This window comes from Podarcis erhardii (assembly GCF_964252035.2).
Source record: "Podarcis erhardii genome assembly, chromosome: 8".
Lineage (NCBI taxonomy): Eukaryota > Metazoa > Chordata > Lepidosauria > Squamata > Lacertidae > Podarcis > Podarcis erhardii.
Window position 1 is genome coordinate 23,711,464 of NC_138499.1, and position 16,481 is coordinate 23,727,944.

At 44.0% G+C, this 16,481-nt stretch overlaps 1 protein-coding gene across 3 annotated transcripts; it reads left to right on the forward strand.

Moving 5' to 3' along the window:
* The first annotated feature begins 1,428 nt into the window (after nucleotides 1-1,428).
* Nucleotides 1,429-15,922, forward strand: PABPC1 (poly(A) binding protein cytoplasmic 1). 3 transcript variants are annotated; one of them, XM_081874310.1, is made up of 15 exons: nucleotides 1,429-2,156; nucleotides 6,158-6,351; nucleotides 6,449-6,564; nucleotides 7,061-7,200; nucleotides 8,235-8,329; nucleotides 9,246-9,383; nucleotides 9,611-9,706; nucleotides 10,724-10,996; nucleotides 11,172-11,259; nucleotides 11,369-11,479; nucleotides 11,662-11,816; nucleotides 12,045-12,129; nucleotides 13,086-13,216; nucleotides 13,340-13,433; nucleotides 15,495-15,922. In XM_081874310.1, the coding sequence occupies exons 1-14, from the start codon at nucleotides 1,964-1,966 to the stop codon at nucleotides 13,430-13,432; spliced, it is 1,908 nt and encodes a 635-aa protein (XP_081730436.1). In that variant the 5' UTR covers nucleotides 1,429-1,963; the 3' UTR covers nucleotide 13,433; nucleotides 15,495-15,922. The 3 variants fall into 3 exon arrangements, with proteins under 3 accessions (XP_081730436.1, XP_081730437.1, XP_081730435.1); XM_081874311.1 differs by having other exon boundaries at nucleotides 7,061-7,191; nucleotides 15,492-15,922; XM_081874309.1 differs by having other exon boundaries at nucleotides 1,430-2,156; nucleotides 15,492-15,922.
* Nucleotides 15,923-16,481: the final 559 nt, after the last annotated feature.

Consider the following 16,481-nt stretch of genomic DNA (forward strand, 5'->3'; position numbering starts at 1 on the left):
GATGTATATTTCCTTTTTGGCTTATTTTTAAATGGTTTTAGGTGTTTGACTTCAGTGTTGTTTTAATAGAGAACTTATTTGTGTGTGCTTTTAAATATTTATATTAATTGGTATGCTTTTAGCTTTAATATGTCCAGTTTATAATTTCACTTTTTTTAATTCATGTTGTGAGCTATAATGGGTCTTGTCCTAGGAGATAGGCAGGATATGAAATAAATAAATAAATAAGAGGTAACTCATCTATTTTAAGAAACTAGAATTATGCTGAAGCCAAACAGATCAAGGTTTGGTCAGCAGCTAGATGGGAGCTCTCTGTTTACTGTATCATATTGAATTCTTGGGATACAAATGTAATGAATTAACAGGTGTTCATCCAGTGTCTCATCCAGCCATAATGTCACGATTCCATCACAAGCATCTATTGGTGATGGTAAACTTCAGATACACAGAATTTCCTACTTCAGGGCAGAAAGATTTGGAGCTGATATTGGAGGTGGGGGGCAGAAACAACCATAGACCTGCCCTGTTCAACCCCCTGCAAGGAGGAATTTGCACGTGTCCCATATGGAGACTGAATCTGCAACCTTGGTGCTATTAGCAGCACACTCTAACCAACGCTATCCTGGCATCCGTCTGTCTCAGAAGACAATGAAGGAGTGCACCTTTGTGGGGTAGGGCTATCCCAGAAATGGTATTTTCAACGTAACAGTATTTTATTCTGAATTTTAACTGCTGCAAAGTCATTTTGGTAGCCAACCTTAGCTGAAAAGCTTAACTATGACAGCAACAAGGACAAATGATCTACATTTTAATGGTGGAAACAATGTCAGAGTCTAAACTATTGAGAGTAAGATCCCCCCTCCTTGAGTTTACTTTTTTACCAGCAGCACAGTAAACAACCACCAGTTCTTCCCTCTCCCTACCAACTAAACAATTCTTTCTGTTAAAAAACACACACCCATCTCTGCGCATGCGTTCATGAAACCTGACTGTCATGCGCCCGTCTGAAGCGTTCTTTACGAAAAAGCTTGCTATTCGTAGACCTGTAATAGCCTGCCACTCCCCTTGCGCATGCGTCTTGTACAAAGGTTAATGGCCTGTTTTTTAACCGCAAGGAAGCCAACAGCGCATGCGCTCCTTCTTTCCTCCTTACCGCTGCCCTCCCCACCACCACAATAGTCCTGCGATCTAGCCGCCTATTCTCTCGTGCGTCTTCCAACTGCCCATGCGCAACCTACTGCCCAACCCCGGGCACCTTTTCGTAAGCCATGGCGTCAGACGCAACCGCCACGCGCTTCTGCTCCGCCCCTTTCCTCCTTCCCTTTTTCTCCCTTTTGTGGCGGCGCGTGCGCGCCGAGCCCTTTCAGTGCGTGGCGAGCTGTATGGTAGAGGCGGCTGGGGGCGGGGCTTCTATATATAGTGCGCGGCCGGGGCGGCGGCCTCCCCCTTGTCCCCCGGCCGCTGAAGGTGCTGTTGTGCGTAGTGTGTGTGCTCCGGCCTTCCCCGGGCACACCAGCTCCGCCGCACCATTTATTACTAAAAGAAAAAAAAACCTTGAAAAATCCAAAAAAAATCTTAAAAGCCCGAAAAAACCATTAAAAAAAACCTCCCTCGACTACCACCCGCCCCTATCTGAAACCGGCCGGTTTGGTATAAAATAACCCGGTGAAGCGAAGCGAAGTCCCAGACCCGGCGCAGCCGAGAGGAGACCCGCCCAAGCCACTACCAAGAGCAGCAGGAAGAAGAAAAAGAAGAGCCGCCGCCGCCGCCGCTTCCAGGAGCAGCAGCAGCAGCAACCCGCTCCTCCTCCTCCTCCCGCCGGCAGCAACGAGCGCTCGAGCCAACCGTCGCCAACCGCCTCCGCGGAGCCGTTGAGTTTCGAACCCGGCGGCCCGTCGCGGCCTCCTCGGCGCTCGCGAGTCTGCCCTGCCTCCTCGCCCCCCCTCCCCGTCCCCCCGCCAGCATGAACCCCAGCGCCCCCAGCTACCCGATGGCCTCGCTCTACGTGGGGGACCTGCACCCCGATGTCACCGAGGCCATGCTCTACGAGAAGTTCAGCCCCGCCGGGCCCATCCTCTCCATCCGCGTCTGCAGGGACATGATCACCCGGCGCTCCCTGGGCTACGCCTATGTCAACTTCCAGCAGCCCGCCGACGGTGAGGAAGGGGGGGAAGCGCGGGGGACGGGACGGGACGGGGAGGGCAGAGAAGCTGCCGTAGCTGGTCGGGCGATTGATTCCCTTCTCTTCTTTTACCCCCCCCCACTTCGAGGAGCGGGCACATGGGGAAGGAGCGGGTGGGCCGGGGACACGTGCGGGGAGGGACGGCGGCGAGGCATTTCCAGGGACTTTCCGGGCGGAATTTGTCCGGGCTTGGGGGTGGGGGCTTGGGGGAGGCTGCCCTCCCGGCCTCCGGCTTCCTGTTCCCGGAGCCATATTCTCGCACCCCACGAGGGCCGCCGCGCATTCCTCCCCTTCCGCTTCTCCCCGCCTCCTCCACGCGAGTCATCCCCGGAGCATCCATTTTACGGATTCAACGCGGCCCCTCGGAGAGTCCTGGGCCTGCCTCGCGGCGGCGCTTCCCCATAAGTCTTTTTTTCTCTCAGAGCCCCCTTCTCCCCGACCCCGCAAGGACTCGCCCTCCTTCACGTGAAATTAGCGAACATTTCTGTCCAGAGGGGGAAATAACTGAGGGGGGCGGTGAACTGAGAAACACTCGTGTGAGGCCAGCTTCTGCCGCCGCTCGACCCCACCGCGTTGTGGAGGAGCCGGGAGAGAGGCCTCGTGGCGGGGAGGAGCCCCCGCGGCACCCGGCGGGAGGGAGAAAAGGAGGCCTCGTCATCGGCTGGGCCTGCTTTTTTTTGCCACGGGGCCTCCTTCCGCGAAAAGGCCTGGGTCGGCATCTCGGAAGCGGCCCTAGGTTCTCGGATCACGAGGCAGGGCCCTTAAGTTGGCGCGCTGGGGGGGGGGGGAGTCAGCGACCAGGGCGGGCCTGTCGCCTCGCTTCCGCCGGCTCAATGAGGAAGTCCGAGATGAGAGGCGCCTTGAAGGAAATGCCTGGATAATTAGGGCCTTAAATGGCGACGGAGGAACGGGCGCAAGTGGGTCGTGTGCCCGCGCGAAGTAAAACTAGGGCAAGCCACGCTTAATTAGAAGTTTCTGAATTGGGCTGCTTGATGCCCTTTGGTCGCGGGTACTATAATTTATCAACCTTGCATGTAATGAAAAATCCATCAAATTGGTGTATGGGGCGGGGGGGGGGGGTCGATTGTCCACAGACAGGGCAGGAAGTTGCAACACCCATCCCTCTTGCTGGCAAACAGGGTTTTAAGAGGCCAATATTGTTGACCATTGCTGGTTGATGAGGGGAAGGTGAGCATTTTGCCCAGTTAAGACACCAGAAATGGGAAGGGAGTGGGGTCTTTAAGACGCTCTTTCCAAAGCCCATCTGCTATTCTTACCTTAAGGCTGACACTTTGAGAGCAGGTGGCCTGCAGTGATGCATAGAGATATATTTTTTTTAATATGCCTTTGCTGACTTGAATCAGTTTAGTTTCTATTAAATGTCAGGCAGTTGTGATAATTTTTTGTGGACACATTGGTCCTACACCATATAGTGTCCGTCTTGACAGCTTATTACCAAGTTGCATTAGAGCTCTTACCTTTAAGTGAGAAAAATGGGGAGAGTCTGCATACTTTGGTCCTATGTTTATACACTTGACAAGAGTAAGCCAATTCACATACATGCATCTAAACTGACCAGGAGTGAGCTTACCTGTAGGTATTTTTCTCTAAAGTATTTTGCTGTTTTTTCCTACCAGCTTCAAAATAATTTGTCCTTTCTTCTGCTGGGTGATCCATTCAACCAGAGTTCTAGTAAACTCATTGTAAGAAGTATTCTACTGAGATGGAGTAGCATGTTTTCTCTTTGTGTAGACTCTAGTAAAAAAAATGACATTTGTAAATTATTCAAGTGATGTGAAGAAGCATGTTTTCAATGACCAGTATTTCTGAGTTCACAGAAAACGTGTTTAAGCAAAATAAACCTCCTTTGAAGGGGAGAGCTCTTCAACAATTGTCACTTTATTCCAATATAAATGCTAGAATGAACAAGAATAGGACACTGTCTAATAATTTGAATAAGCATTCCAGTGGGGGGAGGTTTACACTTTTATATTGACTACACACTTAAAGCAGTGTTGCAAACAGGATCACAAGGAATAGCCACCCATGCTTTGCTCTTTGCTGAATTCTAGCTCCTTATCCCTTCATTACGGGATGTAGGCATTGAAAGGGGCTGTGCTACAGCAGTGCTGTGCTGAGCTGGCAGTTCTCACAGTGCAATCTGTGCCTAGAGAGAGGCAAGCAGAGCTGTTGTCTCAGCGCTGCTTTGTACGAAACAGAGATGGCTCCGTGTCCTAAGGTGTACAGAAAGCTTTGCAGAGCCATTACCTTTGCTTCCCTCTCTCCACCAGAGGAATAGCCAGCTGTCAGAGATTGGCTATTTTTTCTAGTGGGTTGTTAGCTGGGGCTTGCTATCTGAGTTGAAGATTCTGCCTCTATAAAGAGCAATAAGCTTCTTAGGCAGAAATGCAACTTTTAAATGGGAGTCTCCACTCAAGCTTTTTCAGTCTGCACAGGTATTTGGTGGCACTGCTTGGCTAACTGAATTTACAGCTTGCCATTCAAATGCTTACCTAGAGACAGTTGATTTACAGGATCATATCCAGGACTCATGACATAGGATTTGTGATTTAACTGCTTGCAGTAATTGTGGAAGGTCAGTAAATACAGGGAAAAGGTTGTAACAGCATGGACTTCTACAGATAGCTCCTCTTTACATCTTAGCACAGCCAGTTCCTAAGGCTGCCAAAAGCTCCTGGTAATGCTTGAATGAGCTGCTGGGCAGAAAAGCAGCTTGGGAGTATAAGAAATGGTGGGTCTTCTCCAGTTGTTTCATTGCTCTGAGCAGGGACATGGGTGGGTAGGGAAGAAAGGTGTCACTTGGTTCATAGAGCCTAGCCAGACAGTTTTCCTGTTCCTGACAGTTTGCCCCTTCCTTGCCAGGTTAATTTCTGAGTTTGGGGGCAGGGAGTCAATGCATGCATCTGATATGTAACCCTATTGCTTGTTGGCAATCCTCATGCCATTAACAGACTTGGGAAGCGGCATTATACTGAATAGGACCATAGGGTGGTGCTGTCTACATTGACTAGCAGCAACTCACGCTGGGGCCATTGCCAGTTGTAGCTGGGGCTTGAACTTGGCAACTTCTGTTTTCTATGGCTTTTCACCATGGTACTCTATCTTAAGAACATTCTCATAGATAAGTCGAAATGTTGAGCTTCCACTCTGAAAAGTGCAGTATCATTTGGGATTGGGAGAAGTAACACACTTGAGGGCTGAGGCTTTCTCTGCTAACATCATTTTGGGACCATGCAACAGAACTGAAGAAAGTCTAGAGGCACAAGAATAGAAAAAGAGGGTTGATGGCTGTGTGTATGGGACTGTGCTAAAATAGTGCTGAAATTCACAGTAGTTCGAAATACAGTGGTGCCCCGCAAGACAAATGCCTCGCAAGACGAAAAACCCGCTAGACGAAAGGGTTTTCCGTTTTCGAGGCACTTCGCAAGACGAATTTCCCTATGGGCTTGCTTCGCAAGACAAAAACGTCTTGCGATTATTTTTTTTCACTCCCCCCCCCCTTTTTCTAAGCCGCTAATAGCGCTAAGCCGCTAATAGGGTTGCTTCGCAAGACAAAAAAACTGCTAGACGAAGAGACTCACGGAACGAATTCTTTTCGTCTTGCGAGGCACCACTGTACATTTAAAAGTGAAAGCTTGCGGGAGAGAGGTTCTATTGTACAACCAAAAATCCTTGCACTAGCAAAACTGCTTAACTGAATATTGCCCATTGTCTTCTCCTTGGAATGCTTACCCTGGGTCCAATTTTTACCCCATTCATTGGAATTGCACTGCCTTTCCTGAACATCACAAATTAGAACAGTGTTTGATTTTGGTGGTGATCCAGAAGCCAAGATATTGTATATTGTAAGTGGGTGCAAAGACATTAACAATTAATTTTCTTAGTGATATCTATGTGATATTTGTGTTGCCTTAAAGATTTAAACAATTTAACACTTTCTAACTTCTTTTGTAGCTGAGAGAGCCTTAGATACTATGAATTTCGATGTCATTAAAGGCAAGCCAGTGCGTATCATGTGGTCTCAGCGTGATCCATCTCTACGTAAGAGTGGTGTTGGAAACATCTTCATTAAAAACTTGGATAAGTCAATTGATAATAAAGCTTTGTATGATACATTTTCTGCTTTTGGAAACATCCTCTCTTGTAAGGTGAGTTGAAAGGAAAAAGAACCTAGAACAGTTATTCAGCCTTTAAATTAGCATAATTACATTCCAATCATCTGACCTATCCTAATAATTTTCATAGGTTGTATGTGATGAAAATGGATCCAAAGGCTATGGGTTTGTACACTTTGAGACACAAGAAGCTGCAGAAAGAGCTATTGAAAAAATGAATGGAATGCTGCTTAATGATCGTAAAGTGTGAGTTTCCTTAACACTTAAAAAAAATTTTTAATGCGGAAATGAATTTAGAAGAGAGATTTTATCAATTATTGTTTCTTGCTTCTAGTGTTGGTTCAGTAATTGGAAATATATGTTCAGAAAACAAAAGGGAGGGAATTATTTCATTCATTGCACAGGAACTGTGAGAGCGACAGTATGTCACAATTGGGGGCAGTCATAGCACATTGCCATGTTTTTTCTGGCTGGGGAAGCACAGCAGAGTAGTATGCCTGCCCCATTCTGAACAATCTGTCTTCCATGACAGATAGAGAGGCTGGGAGTAGCTTACTCTGCTGTTTCCCTTACCGGGGGAATATTGCAGTGTGCTATGGCAGCAGCTCGCTTGCCAGGAGCTGACACAGGGTATGGGTAAGCACCAGGCTTTTACTATATAAAGTACCTCCTTAATAGAAAGAAAATAATGCCCTGAATCTTGTCAAAGTTAAGCAACTTTTCACCTTGCTTTTTTAACTAGGTTTGTTGGAAGGTTTAAATCTCGTAAAGAACGTGAAGCAGAGCTTGGAGCTCGTGCCAAGGAGTTCACTAATGTTTACATCAAGAATTTTGGAGAGGACATGGATGATGAGAGACTTAAGGAACTCTTTGGCAAGTTTGGTAATGTCATTTCCTTTCCATGTATTTGAAAATGATTTAGGACCTGGTGTGATCATAGTGCTTGCACCCAACTGCAGCTTGCCTACCTCAACTCCTGATGATAACCTGCTTTATACAGAGTCGGGCTGTTACGGTATTAACCTTTTAGCTGTAGATGGCAGGGACTGAGACAGGCACCGTCTGCAACCACTTGTTTGTGCCCTTCTGGAGTGCAGATTCCTGCCATTGATTTCAACCTTTATGTGTTAGGTTGGCACTATTGATTGCCGTTAGAACCAACCAGAGCTTCCACTTAAGGATTTGAAACCAAGGTTCCAAACTGGCTTCAGATCTTTGGAAATCCGAAGCTCTTGGCAATGTAACATGTAAGCTCTGATAAGGCCAAAAACAATAGTTTGCTCTCAAGAACAGAAGTATTAAGGGGAATATGTGTGATAACATAGCTGCTTGTTTGTTGTCATCTTAACAATTGGTAAGTTAAATAAAACAAGAAAAACCATTCCATACTTCTACACTGAAAATAGCCAAGTGATTTAATGCAGGGCAGAATAAAATCTCTAATGTGTGTACTTTAATCTTGCACAATACCAAAAGGAAGTTTACTGTTGGGTTAGTAGTAATTGTAAATTATAGTCTGTTCAGTCCATGATTGCAATGTTAATTTTCTTCAAGGAGTTAATATTGTAGTATGTTCAAGAAATCAAGGCATTCATTATAAAATGAGATCAACAAGGCCAACCATAGTCTGACATGGCCATGTAATTTGTCAGACTACTAATTTATAACTCGTTGGGAAATTAGTCTCCCAAATGGGTTGCCTTGGCTACAGTTGTCAGTTTATAAATCTTCTAAGTAAAAAGTGTTGTCTGCTGAAAACAAGCCTTTTTAGAGAATTAATTTGAATCATTGTTGGTCATTTGTGCTGTATTTTATTATTTAAGGCTTTTATTATACACTGTCATGATACCTTTTAATGATGTGGTATATTAAGATTATTATAAATAAAATGTAAAATTTTTTTTTGTACTTTTTAGGGCCTGCCTTAAGTGTGAAAGTTATGACTGATGAGAGTGGGAAATCCAAAGGCTTTGGCTTTGTCAGTTTTGAAAGACATGAGGATGCTCAGAAAGTAAGTCCATACATTTTATAAGAATTTGTCAAGTGTTGTGAGTGGTCACTAATTAATTAAAACGAATGGTTTTGGACACTCTTATTTAGTGTAACCTGATCTAAAACAGAACATGCCTAGTTTTAATTTTTATATATCTTTATATTAATTGATTCTTATAGATAGTAGGTTTTCTAAAATAGGTCTAATAGTGATCAGAGGAATATTAATCTGTCCTCTAAATCAAGCTAGGGAGCCTTTGGCCCATGGACTAAATTTGGTTTGCCAAGTTTCCTCATTTGACCGAACAGACCTTTCCCAAACTGCCCGTCTACCCCACGCCTGATGTCAAATGTGATGTCAGGTGTAGGATAGGTAGAGACGGAGCTGGATCCAGTGATTGGAAAGCAGGATTGAACTCTCTTTGTTTCAACTGCAGCATGAAGGGTTCACACTTGCTTGGTTCAGGAACTCAAATGAGTTCTCTGGAACCTGCTGTTTCCCCTGAACCTAACATAAAGCTGGATGGAACTCCATGTGCATCAGCAGGTCCGACCAATCTACTCACTGATTTGGGTCAAATTTGGGCATTATGACATCAGATGATAAATAGTCCCGCCCACCTGTCAGAGTTGGCTCACTGGGTGAGTGAGGTGCAGATCTGGCCTACTGGACCAAAACATCTCCCCAGTCCTGCTGTAAAATCTGTTGCCACGTTACTTCTTCATATAGTGTTCTTACAGTGTATTATTCCCTCTCATGTGCTAGGAAGATAGAAGCACACTGCCTCAGTCTGTACATTCCATCCACCTAGTTTATGTGTGTTTAGATTCCTTGTTTTTTTACTTGCTCTAGCTTTTTGATTGGGGGACCTGACTTAATTCTATGTGGAATCAACTATGACAAACAAGTTAAAGTACCTTTTTTATTTGTGAAGGCTGTAGATGAGATGAACGGAAAGGAACTCAATGGAAAACAAATATATGTTGGTCGAGCTCAGAAAAAAGTAGAAAGACAAACAGAGCTGAAGCGCAAATTTGAACAAATGAAGCAGGACAGGATCACCAGATACCAGGTAGGATGTTAACTGAATATTTGGGGGAGGAGAGGTTTATTGGTGTGGGGGGGTTCTTGTTTTTATTAAGTATTTTGTGGTTTTTATATGGAATTTTTATGTTGTGAACTGCCCTGAAATTACAGGTGAGGAGTAGTATACAAATTAAATAAATACAAAAAAAATTAAATATTTTCACTGGGTTAAATGTTCTGCATACTGATCGCTTCACCTACTCAATATTTCAGGGTGTAAACCTTTATGTGAAAAACCTCGATGATGGAATTGATGATGAGCGCCTACGCAAAGAATTTTCGCCATTTGGTACCATCACTAGTGCAAAGGTAAATGGCATTTTAATCGGCTTTTAGAGTGACTTGTAGGGAGAGTAACTATCAAGAATTGTTTTTAGTGGTACTTTAAAATTACAAGATAAAATAAATTCTACATATACATACAGATTTGTCTGCAGCAGAACAAAATATGCTGTTAGACTTTTAAAAGCTGTTGGATCGGCTTTTACTGTATTTTTCACCCTATAGGACGCACTTTTTCCCCTCCAAAAATGAAGGGGAAATCTGTATGCATCCTATGGGGCGAATACAGGCTTTCGCTGAAGCTTGGAGAGCGAGAGGGGTCGGTGCGCACCGCCCCCCCCTCGCTCTCCAGGCTTCAGGAAGCTATCAGCAAGCCTGGGGAGCCCGCGGGAGTTCCTGCGGGGCTCCCCACGCTGCGGATAGCAGCCTGCCGCCCGGCGCGCAGGGTGCCCTGAAACAGAGTGCGCCGGGCAGACATCAGCCAGCCCCACAAGCTTGGGGGACAGCAGGGAGGCGCAGCGCCACCATCCCGCTGTTGTCCGACTTGGTTTTGGGGGGGAAATAAAGGGGAATTTCCTTTATTCCCCCCCCCCAAAAAAAAATTTGGTGTGTCCTATGGGACGAAAAATAGGATATTTTAAAACTTCAGAGAAATGAATGTAGAGCTAGGTTTCACTGTTGTGAACAAAAAGGCACATTCTGTCTACAGGAGGCTTTTGATTATTCCACTGCGGAAAAGTGGGAAGTGAGTTTTGTTGATTCTTCCCTCCTCTCTCAGCACCATATCCTACACCTTAACCCTCCAAAGCGGGGGATTCTGAGGGGGATGGGTGGGGGAATCTGCAAAAGTTTCCTAAATTCTGCTGAGAGATTCATCCCCTGAATGAAAATTCCTAGGTATGCTTCTGGCAGCAAAAAGAAACCTAACACATGATTAATTAGCTAGATTATGTTCAATCACAAGCTGCAATAGAATATAATGAAATAACATTGTTCAGTGTTCTCTATGCTGCATTTTTACGGTTGCGTTTCTTTTTTTAACAGGTTATGATGGAAGGGGGCCGCAGTAAAGGATTTGGGTTTGTCTGCTTTTCTTCACCAGAAGAAGCAACCAAAGCAGTCACAGAAATGAATGGCAGAATTGTGGCCACCAAACCACTTTATGTAGCCTTAGCCCAACGTAAAGAAGAACGCCAAGCTCACCTCACCAACCAGTACATGCAGAGAATGGCAAGTGTGAGAGCAGTGCCGAATCCAGTCATCAACCCGTACCAGCCAGCGCCTCCTTCAGGTTATGTCATGGCAGCTATTCCACAGGTATGACTTACACTATGTTCCCTATTACATTTACTCTTATATAAAATAAAATAAATAAAAATAATCAGGCATTTTAATTTGAATGGAATAACTTAATTTCCTAAAGCATTTTTTTCTGGTACAGCCAAGCACTGAAGCTGATGAATTAAACAAATACATTATTATTTTTTGACAGATGCAAAACCGTGCTGCATACTATCCTAGCCAAATTGCTCAGCTCAGACCAAGTCCTCGCTGGACTACTCAGGGTGCCAGACCTCATCGTAAGCGACTTGCTTTTCTTAGGGATTTGGGGGGGGGTTGGATTTGACCAAAGCTTTATTTGTGTTGGTTCAGAAATGCATACTTACCGTGAATTAATTTCAAATGCAGCTTTCCAGAACATGCCAAGTGCCATCCGCCCAGCTGCTCCCAGACCACCATTCAGTACCATGAGGCCAGCTTCATCACAGGTTCCACGAGTAATGTCAACACAGCGTGTTGGTGAGTTCTGGAGATCAGTTATTTTAAGTATATTGGCTTGGTTTGGCATGCTGTTAATTGTCTGAAAATTGAAGTGTAATGTGTTTTTAAAAGACTTTCTTAAGCTAGACTGTGAAAGGAGATCTGCTGAAACAGTTTGAATAGAATATGCTGCTTGGCCTGAAAACAGTCTTTTTTTCCAGCAAACACATCAACACAGACAATGGGTCCACGTCCAGCTGCTGCTGCCGCCGCTGCTACTCCAGCCGTACGCACGGTTCCTCAGTACAAGTATGCGGCAGGTGTTCGCAATCCTCAGCAGCACCTTAATACACAACCTCAGGTTGCTATGCAGCAGGTAAGCATAACAGTTATAGCAGCACTTTTGTATGGAGTCGGTTATATTAATAACCTGAGCACTTGCAGAGTTGGACATGCCCAAGCCTATTGAAAACAGTAGGGTTAGGTGGACTTGTATGGAGTTAGAAATAGTTTTTCTGAGTGACATTAATGCAAATGTAACTTGGAACGTACTACACAAATTATGTACTCCATTTTAATCCTGTTAAATCTTTTCAAATTCTAGCCTGCTGTCCATGTCCAAGGTCAAGAACCTTTGACTGCTTCCATGTTGGCTTCTGCCCCTCCACAGGAACAAAAGCAGATGTTGGGTAAGTCCGTATTTGGCGGAGAGGTGGGGCTCATGTTGTAAGAGTTGGGGTGTTCGTGCGTGGGGGAGGACAGATAGCAGCAGCACCATTTGGCATGTCTTCATGAGAAGTCCAAAAAGTTAGGGCTGAGTCCAATGACCCATGAGTGCTGGGGAAGTACTGCTGCTGCTTGCTCCAAATAGTTGTGCAGTAGCACACGCAGTGATAGGTGGGCTGCTCAGCAGCTCAGAAATCATCTTTGGTTATAGTTGTTTTTTTATGTATTTACCCCAGTGTAAGTGTGCTTTTGGGATGCAGCCCTGTAGGGCCAGGATTTCTAGAAATGTGGCTCCTTCTGGGATTGCTTAGGAAAAGTAGGTCCACTACTGAGGGCCCAGTTAACTCTGATGGGAAGTTGTGCAGAGAAAAGAGGGTATGGAGGATCCAGGGAGTGGGAGAAAGAAGAAAGCTGAAGAGTTTAGAAGCTGGGTGAGCGAACTCCCTGAGTGTGTTAGGGTGGGGGAAGGTATACTTGGAGAAAGGGATGTGATTTCATAACCTTACAAATTATTAAGTTGATAATGGGCATCTACTATTAGGATCTGTGTTTTAACCATGGTATCTGAAGAAGTGTGCATGCACACGAAAGCTCATACCTAGAACTAACTTAGTTGGTCTTTAAGGTGCTACTGGAAGGAATTTTTTTATTTTGTTTTGACTATGGCAGACCAACACGGCTACCTATCTGTAACTTAACCATAAATGTCTGCTTGGCTAATTATTATAGTTTTCCAGTTCTAGTAACTTAGTTGGGTTTATTCTTTTAAAAAAACTTCTGCCATTCTGCTAAAGGGGTAAACAAATATTGATATGTAGATGGCTAACGTACTCATTTTGAGGCATGTTAAAAGGAAATCTATTTGGAATAGTATTAAGAGGCAAATATAAACCTTGCAAACTTGTCAACTGTTTTCTAGGCGAACGTCTTTTCCCTCTTATTCACGCCATGCACCCTACTCTGGCGGGTAAAATCACTGGTATGTTGTTAGAGATTGACAATTCTGAACTCCTCCATATGCTTGAGTCTCCTGAATCTCTTCGTTCGAAGGTAGGTGGATTCTTTTCTCAACAGTATTTTTTCCTTTAAATGATTTTCTTTTAAGTGCAGCTTATGTGTTAAACTAGCTTGCCTTTACAGCAATGTTAATAACATTGTTTTTATCTTAACTAGGTTGATGAAGCTGTAGCCGTACTGCAAGCCCACCAAGCTAAGGAAGCTGCTCAAAAAGCAGTTAACAATCCAGCGGGTGTTCCAAGTGTCTAATGTAAGTATTCTGGAGAAATGGCTTCAAATTCAGGCATAGATGCCCCTGTGTGTGTGAAATAAATATTCTGTCTGGGGAGGATGACCAAAGTTCTGCTCACGGTGATTCCTATCTAATGTTTGTTGGTACTGGAGCATCATAATTACTAATGGTCCCACCTCTGTTGCGGAGATTGTCATGCTGAACTGTGGGCTGGTGTTTTCCTTAACTTGCAGTAGGTGCCCTTAAATACATTACTACCAAATCCCCTGTCTGAATCCTACACAACCATAATGAAGATTTCAGTTTCAAAGTGTGGGGAAGCATCTGTTGTCAGGGAGTACAGGTTTTTTAAAATTAGATCTTGTAGATCAGAGGTTCCCAATTAGGTAAGTACAGTGGTGCCCCGCAAGACGAATGCCTCGCAAGACGGAAAACTCGCTAGACAAAAGAGTTTTCTGTTTTGGAGGTGCTTTGCAAAACGAATTTCCTATGGGCTTGCTTTGCAAGACGAAAATGTCTTGCGAGTTCCTGCGGGTCCCCCCCCCCTTTTTTTTCTAAGCTGCTAATCCGCTAAGCCGTCAATGGGCTTGCTTCGCAAGACAAAAAAACCGCTAGGCGAAGAGACTCGCGGAACAGATTCTTTTCGTCTTGCGAGGCACCACTGTACTGCAAACCCCGTTTTTCAAAAGCCAAGCCACGGACCCCCTGCTTTTGAAAACCTTGATATTTCTGTGGTTGTTTTTATTATGGTGCCAGCATGCCCTCCAACATGTCCCAGTGCAAAACTGGGTTGCACATCTTGCATGCTACGCTTGTATGCAAGTCACATGACCCCACATGAGAGTATGGTGCCCTAAAACGTGTAGTTTTGGGTGCTGTGATCTCATGCGAGACACATGTCTGGCCATGATATTGCATGCTTTTGGGCACAGTCCCTCCAAAATGGGATGTCCTGGATAGTTAGGGGGTCCATGGCACATATCCATCAAGTGGGTTCTGTGGACCCCAGGAGGGAACCACTGTTCTAGATCAAAGATTAGTATTCCACTTGCATTGATTTTTAACCAAAACTAGGGCTATCTGTGACAGTCGTAGGGACTGGTAACTTAGCAAATGGAAAAGATGTTAGCTGAATTTTTGCCCTTGTGCAGCATTATTGACTATAGGTTGGGTGATATCCATACTGAGTGTAAACCACTAAAATCCATGAACCTTAAGTCTGTTGATTTCAGCGGGCCTCGAGTATGACATTTTGGCAATTATCCTGGTGACATTTCACACCATACTGTACAAACAATCAGGACTGTGGAAGTTACCCAGCATGCAAAAAAGAAGTAAAGGAATTTATTTCAATTATTTTTCATATCTTTGTCCAATAATTTGGTGCAAAAATGCAATTCTAATGCATGATTTCTGTAGGCTGACAGTTTTATCAGTTCCCGCTTGATGAAAAGATTACGCAAGCTCATGGCATGTTCCCATATTACACCTGATCCTCGTCAAAGTACTGTATTTTTTGCTCTATAGGATGCACTTTTCCCCCTCCAAAAGTTGAGGGGAAATGTGTGTGCGTCCTATGGAGCGAATGCAGGCTCCTTGGCTTCAGCGATAGCAACGCTAAGCCTCTGAAGCGCAGAGGGAGCGCTCCCTCCGCGCTCCGGAGGCTTCGTGTTGCTTTCGCTGAAGCCTGGAGAGCAGGGAGAGGCTGCAAGCGGCAATGGCTTCTTTAGCCCTGCGCAGCCTCTTCCGGCAGGGAGAGTTTGTGTGCGGCTAAAGAGGAAGCCAAAACGGCGAGCGGGATCCATCCCACTCGTTGCTTAGGCTTGTGCCATAGCCCCGCACAACCCCTCCGGAAGGGGAGAGGTTACGCAGCCTGTACGCTGCTCTTTGGGGGGGAAATAAGATTTTTTAACCCCCCCCCCAAAAAAAACCTAGGTGCGCCCTATGGTCCGTTTCGCCCTATGGAGCAAAAAATACGGTATACTGTTTGGTTTTGGTAATATTTAATATAATACAAATATGTTTTTCTAAAGGAAATATATTTCAGTATTAATATTTTAATTCTTTTGGTTACAGAAGATCCAGGACTACGCATTATAATTTCGCTTCACCGAAGAAAAATATCTAAACATGGAAAAACTACTAAATATTGAGAAAAACATTGCAAAATATAAAATAAATAAAAAAAGGAAAGGAAACTTTGAAGCTTATGTACACAACAAATGCCAGGACTAGCAAAACTGTTGGTCCTAGATTACCTATTGATTTAAAATACAAAAAAATAGCAAAAGTTAAAAAAACAAATTAATGTTTTATAAACCCAGGAAAAGAATTTTCAGCACAGTACAAAAATTTAAAGCATTCCTTTCTTTAATTTTGTAATTTACTGTGGAAAACGCTCAGAATATCACTACTGTTGTAGTTAACAGTAGGAATTGATAGCTGAGCAAAGAACCATAATTTGGATTATAAGATTCTTGCTTTAATAAAAATTCCTTAAACACTGATCTAATTGCGATTTTATTTCTATACTTCTAAAGAGATGTCAACAATAGAGTTTGGATGTAGATCTACAGCAAATGCAGTTGTGGATGAGATTAACCTACATTGAGCCACCTGTTAATGTGGTATCTGTAAGCACTAAAATGGATGAACAACTGGATTCATCTTTTTTGTAGCTTAAAATTCTTGGCAGCATTTTCTAGAGCTGAATATGCAAAGTTGTTTTTATTGTAGTGAAATTTAAATAGAAATAATGTGTTTGTATGCATCTTTCTGTTGAGCTGGGGGCAAAATGAAGTTAATTAAATATGAATAGGCTTGGATTAAGCTTGGAAATCAAAATAGATAATTTTAATGGTACATTCAAAGGCCTAAAAAAAAGGAGCAGAGGAGCAGACAAGATATGTTAACAATCAGTAATGGGGTGAATAGAACTGTGCTTGTGTTTTGTTGCAAATCAACATGGTCCAGCTGTCATATATTACTATTAGGTATGCAGTTTACATGTACAGTGGTACCTCAGGTTAAGTACTTAATTCGGTCCGTACTTAACCTGAAACTGTT

Bases quoted from the DNA above. Each gene is read 5' to 3' on its own strand.
- PABPC1 (XM_081874310.1), top strand. From the start codon at position 1,964: ATGAACCCCAGCGCCCCCAGCTACCCGATGGCCTCGCTCTACGTGGGG. The intron at 6,352-6,448 runs GTGAGTTGAAAG...TAATTTTCATAG, and splicing joins GAAACATCCTCTCTTGTAAG to GTTGTATGTGATGAAAATGG. The intron at 8,330-9,245 runs GTAAGTCCATAC...TTATTTGTGAAG, and splicing joins GACATGAGGATGCTCAGAAA to GCTGTAGATGAGATGAACGG.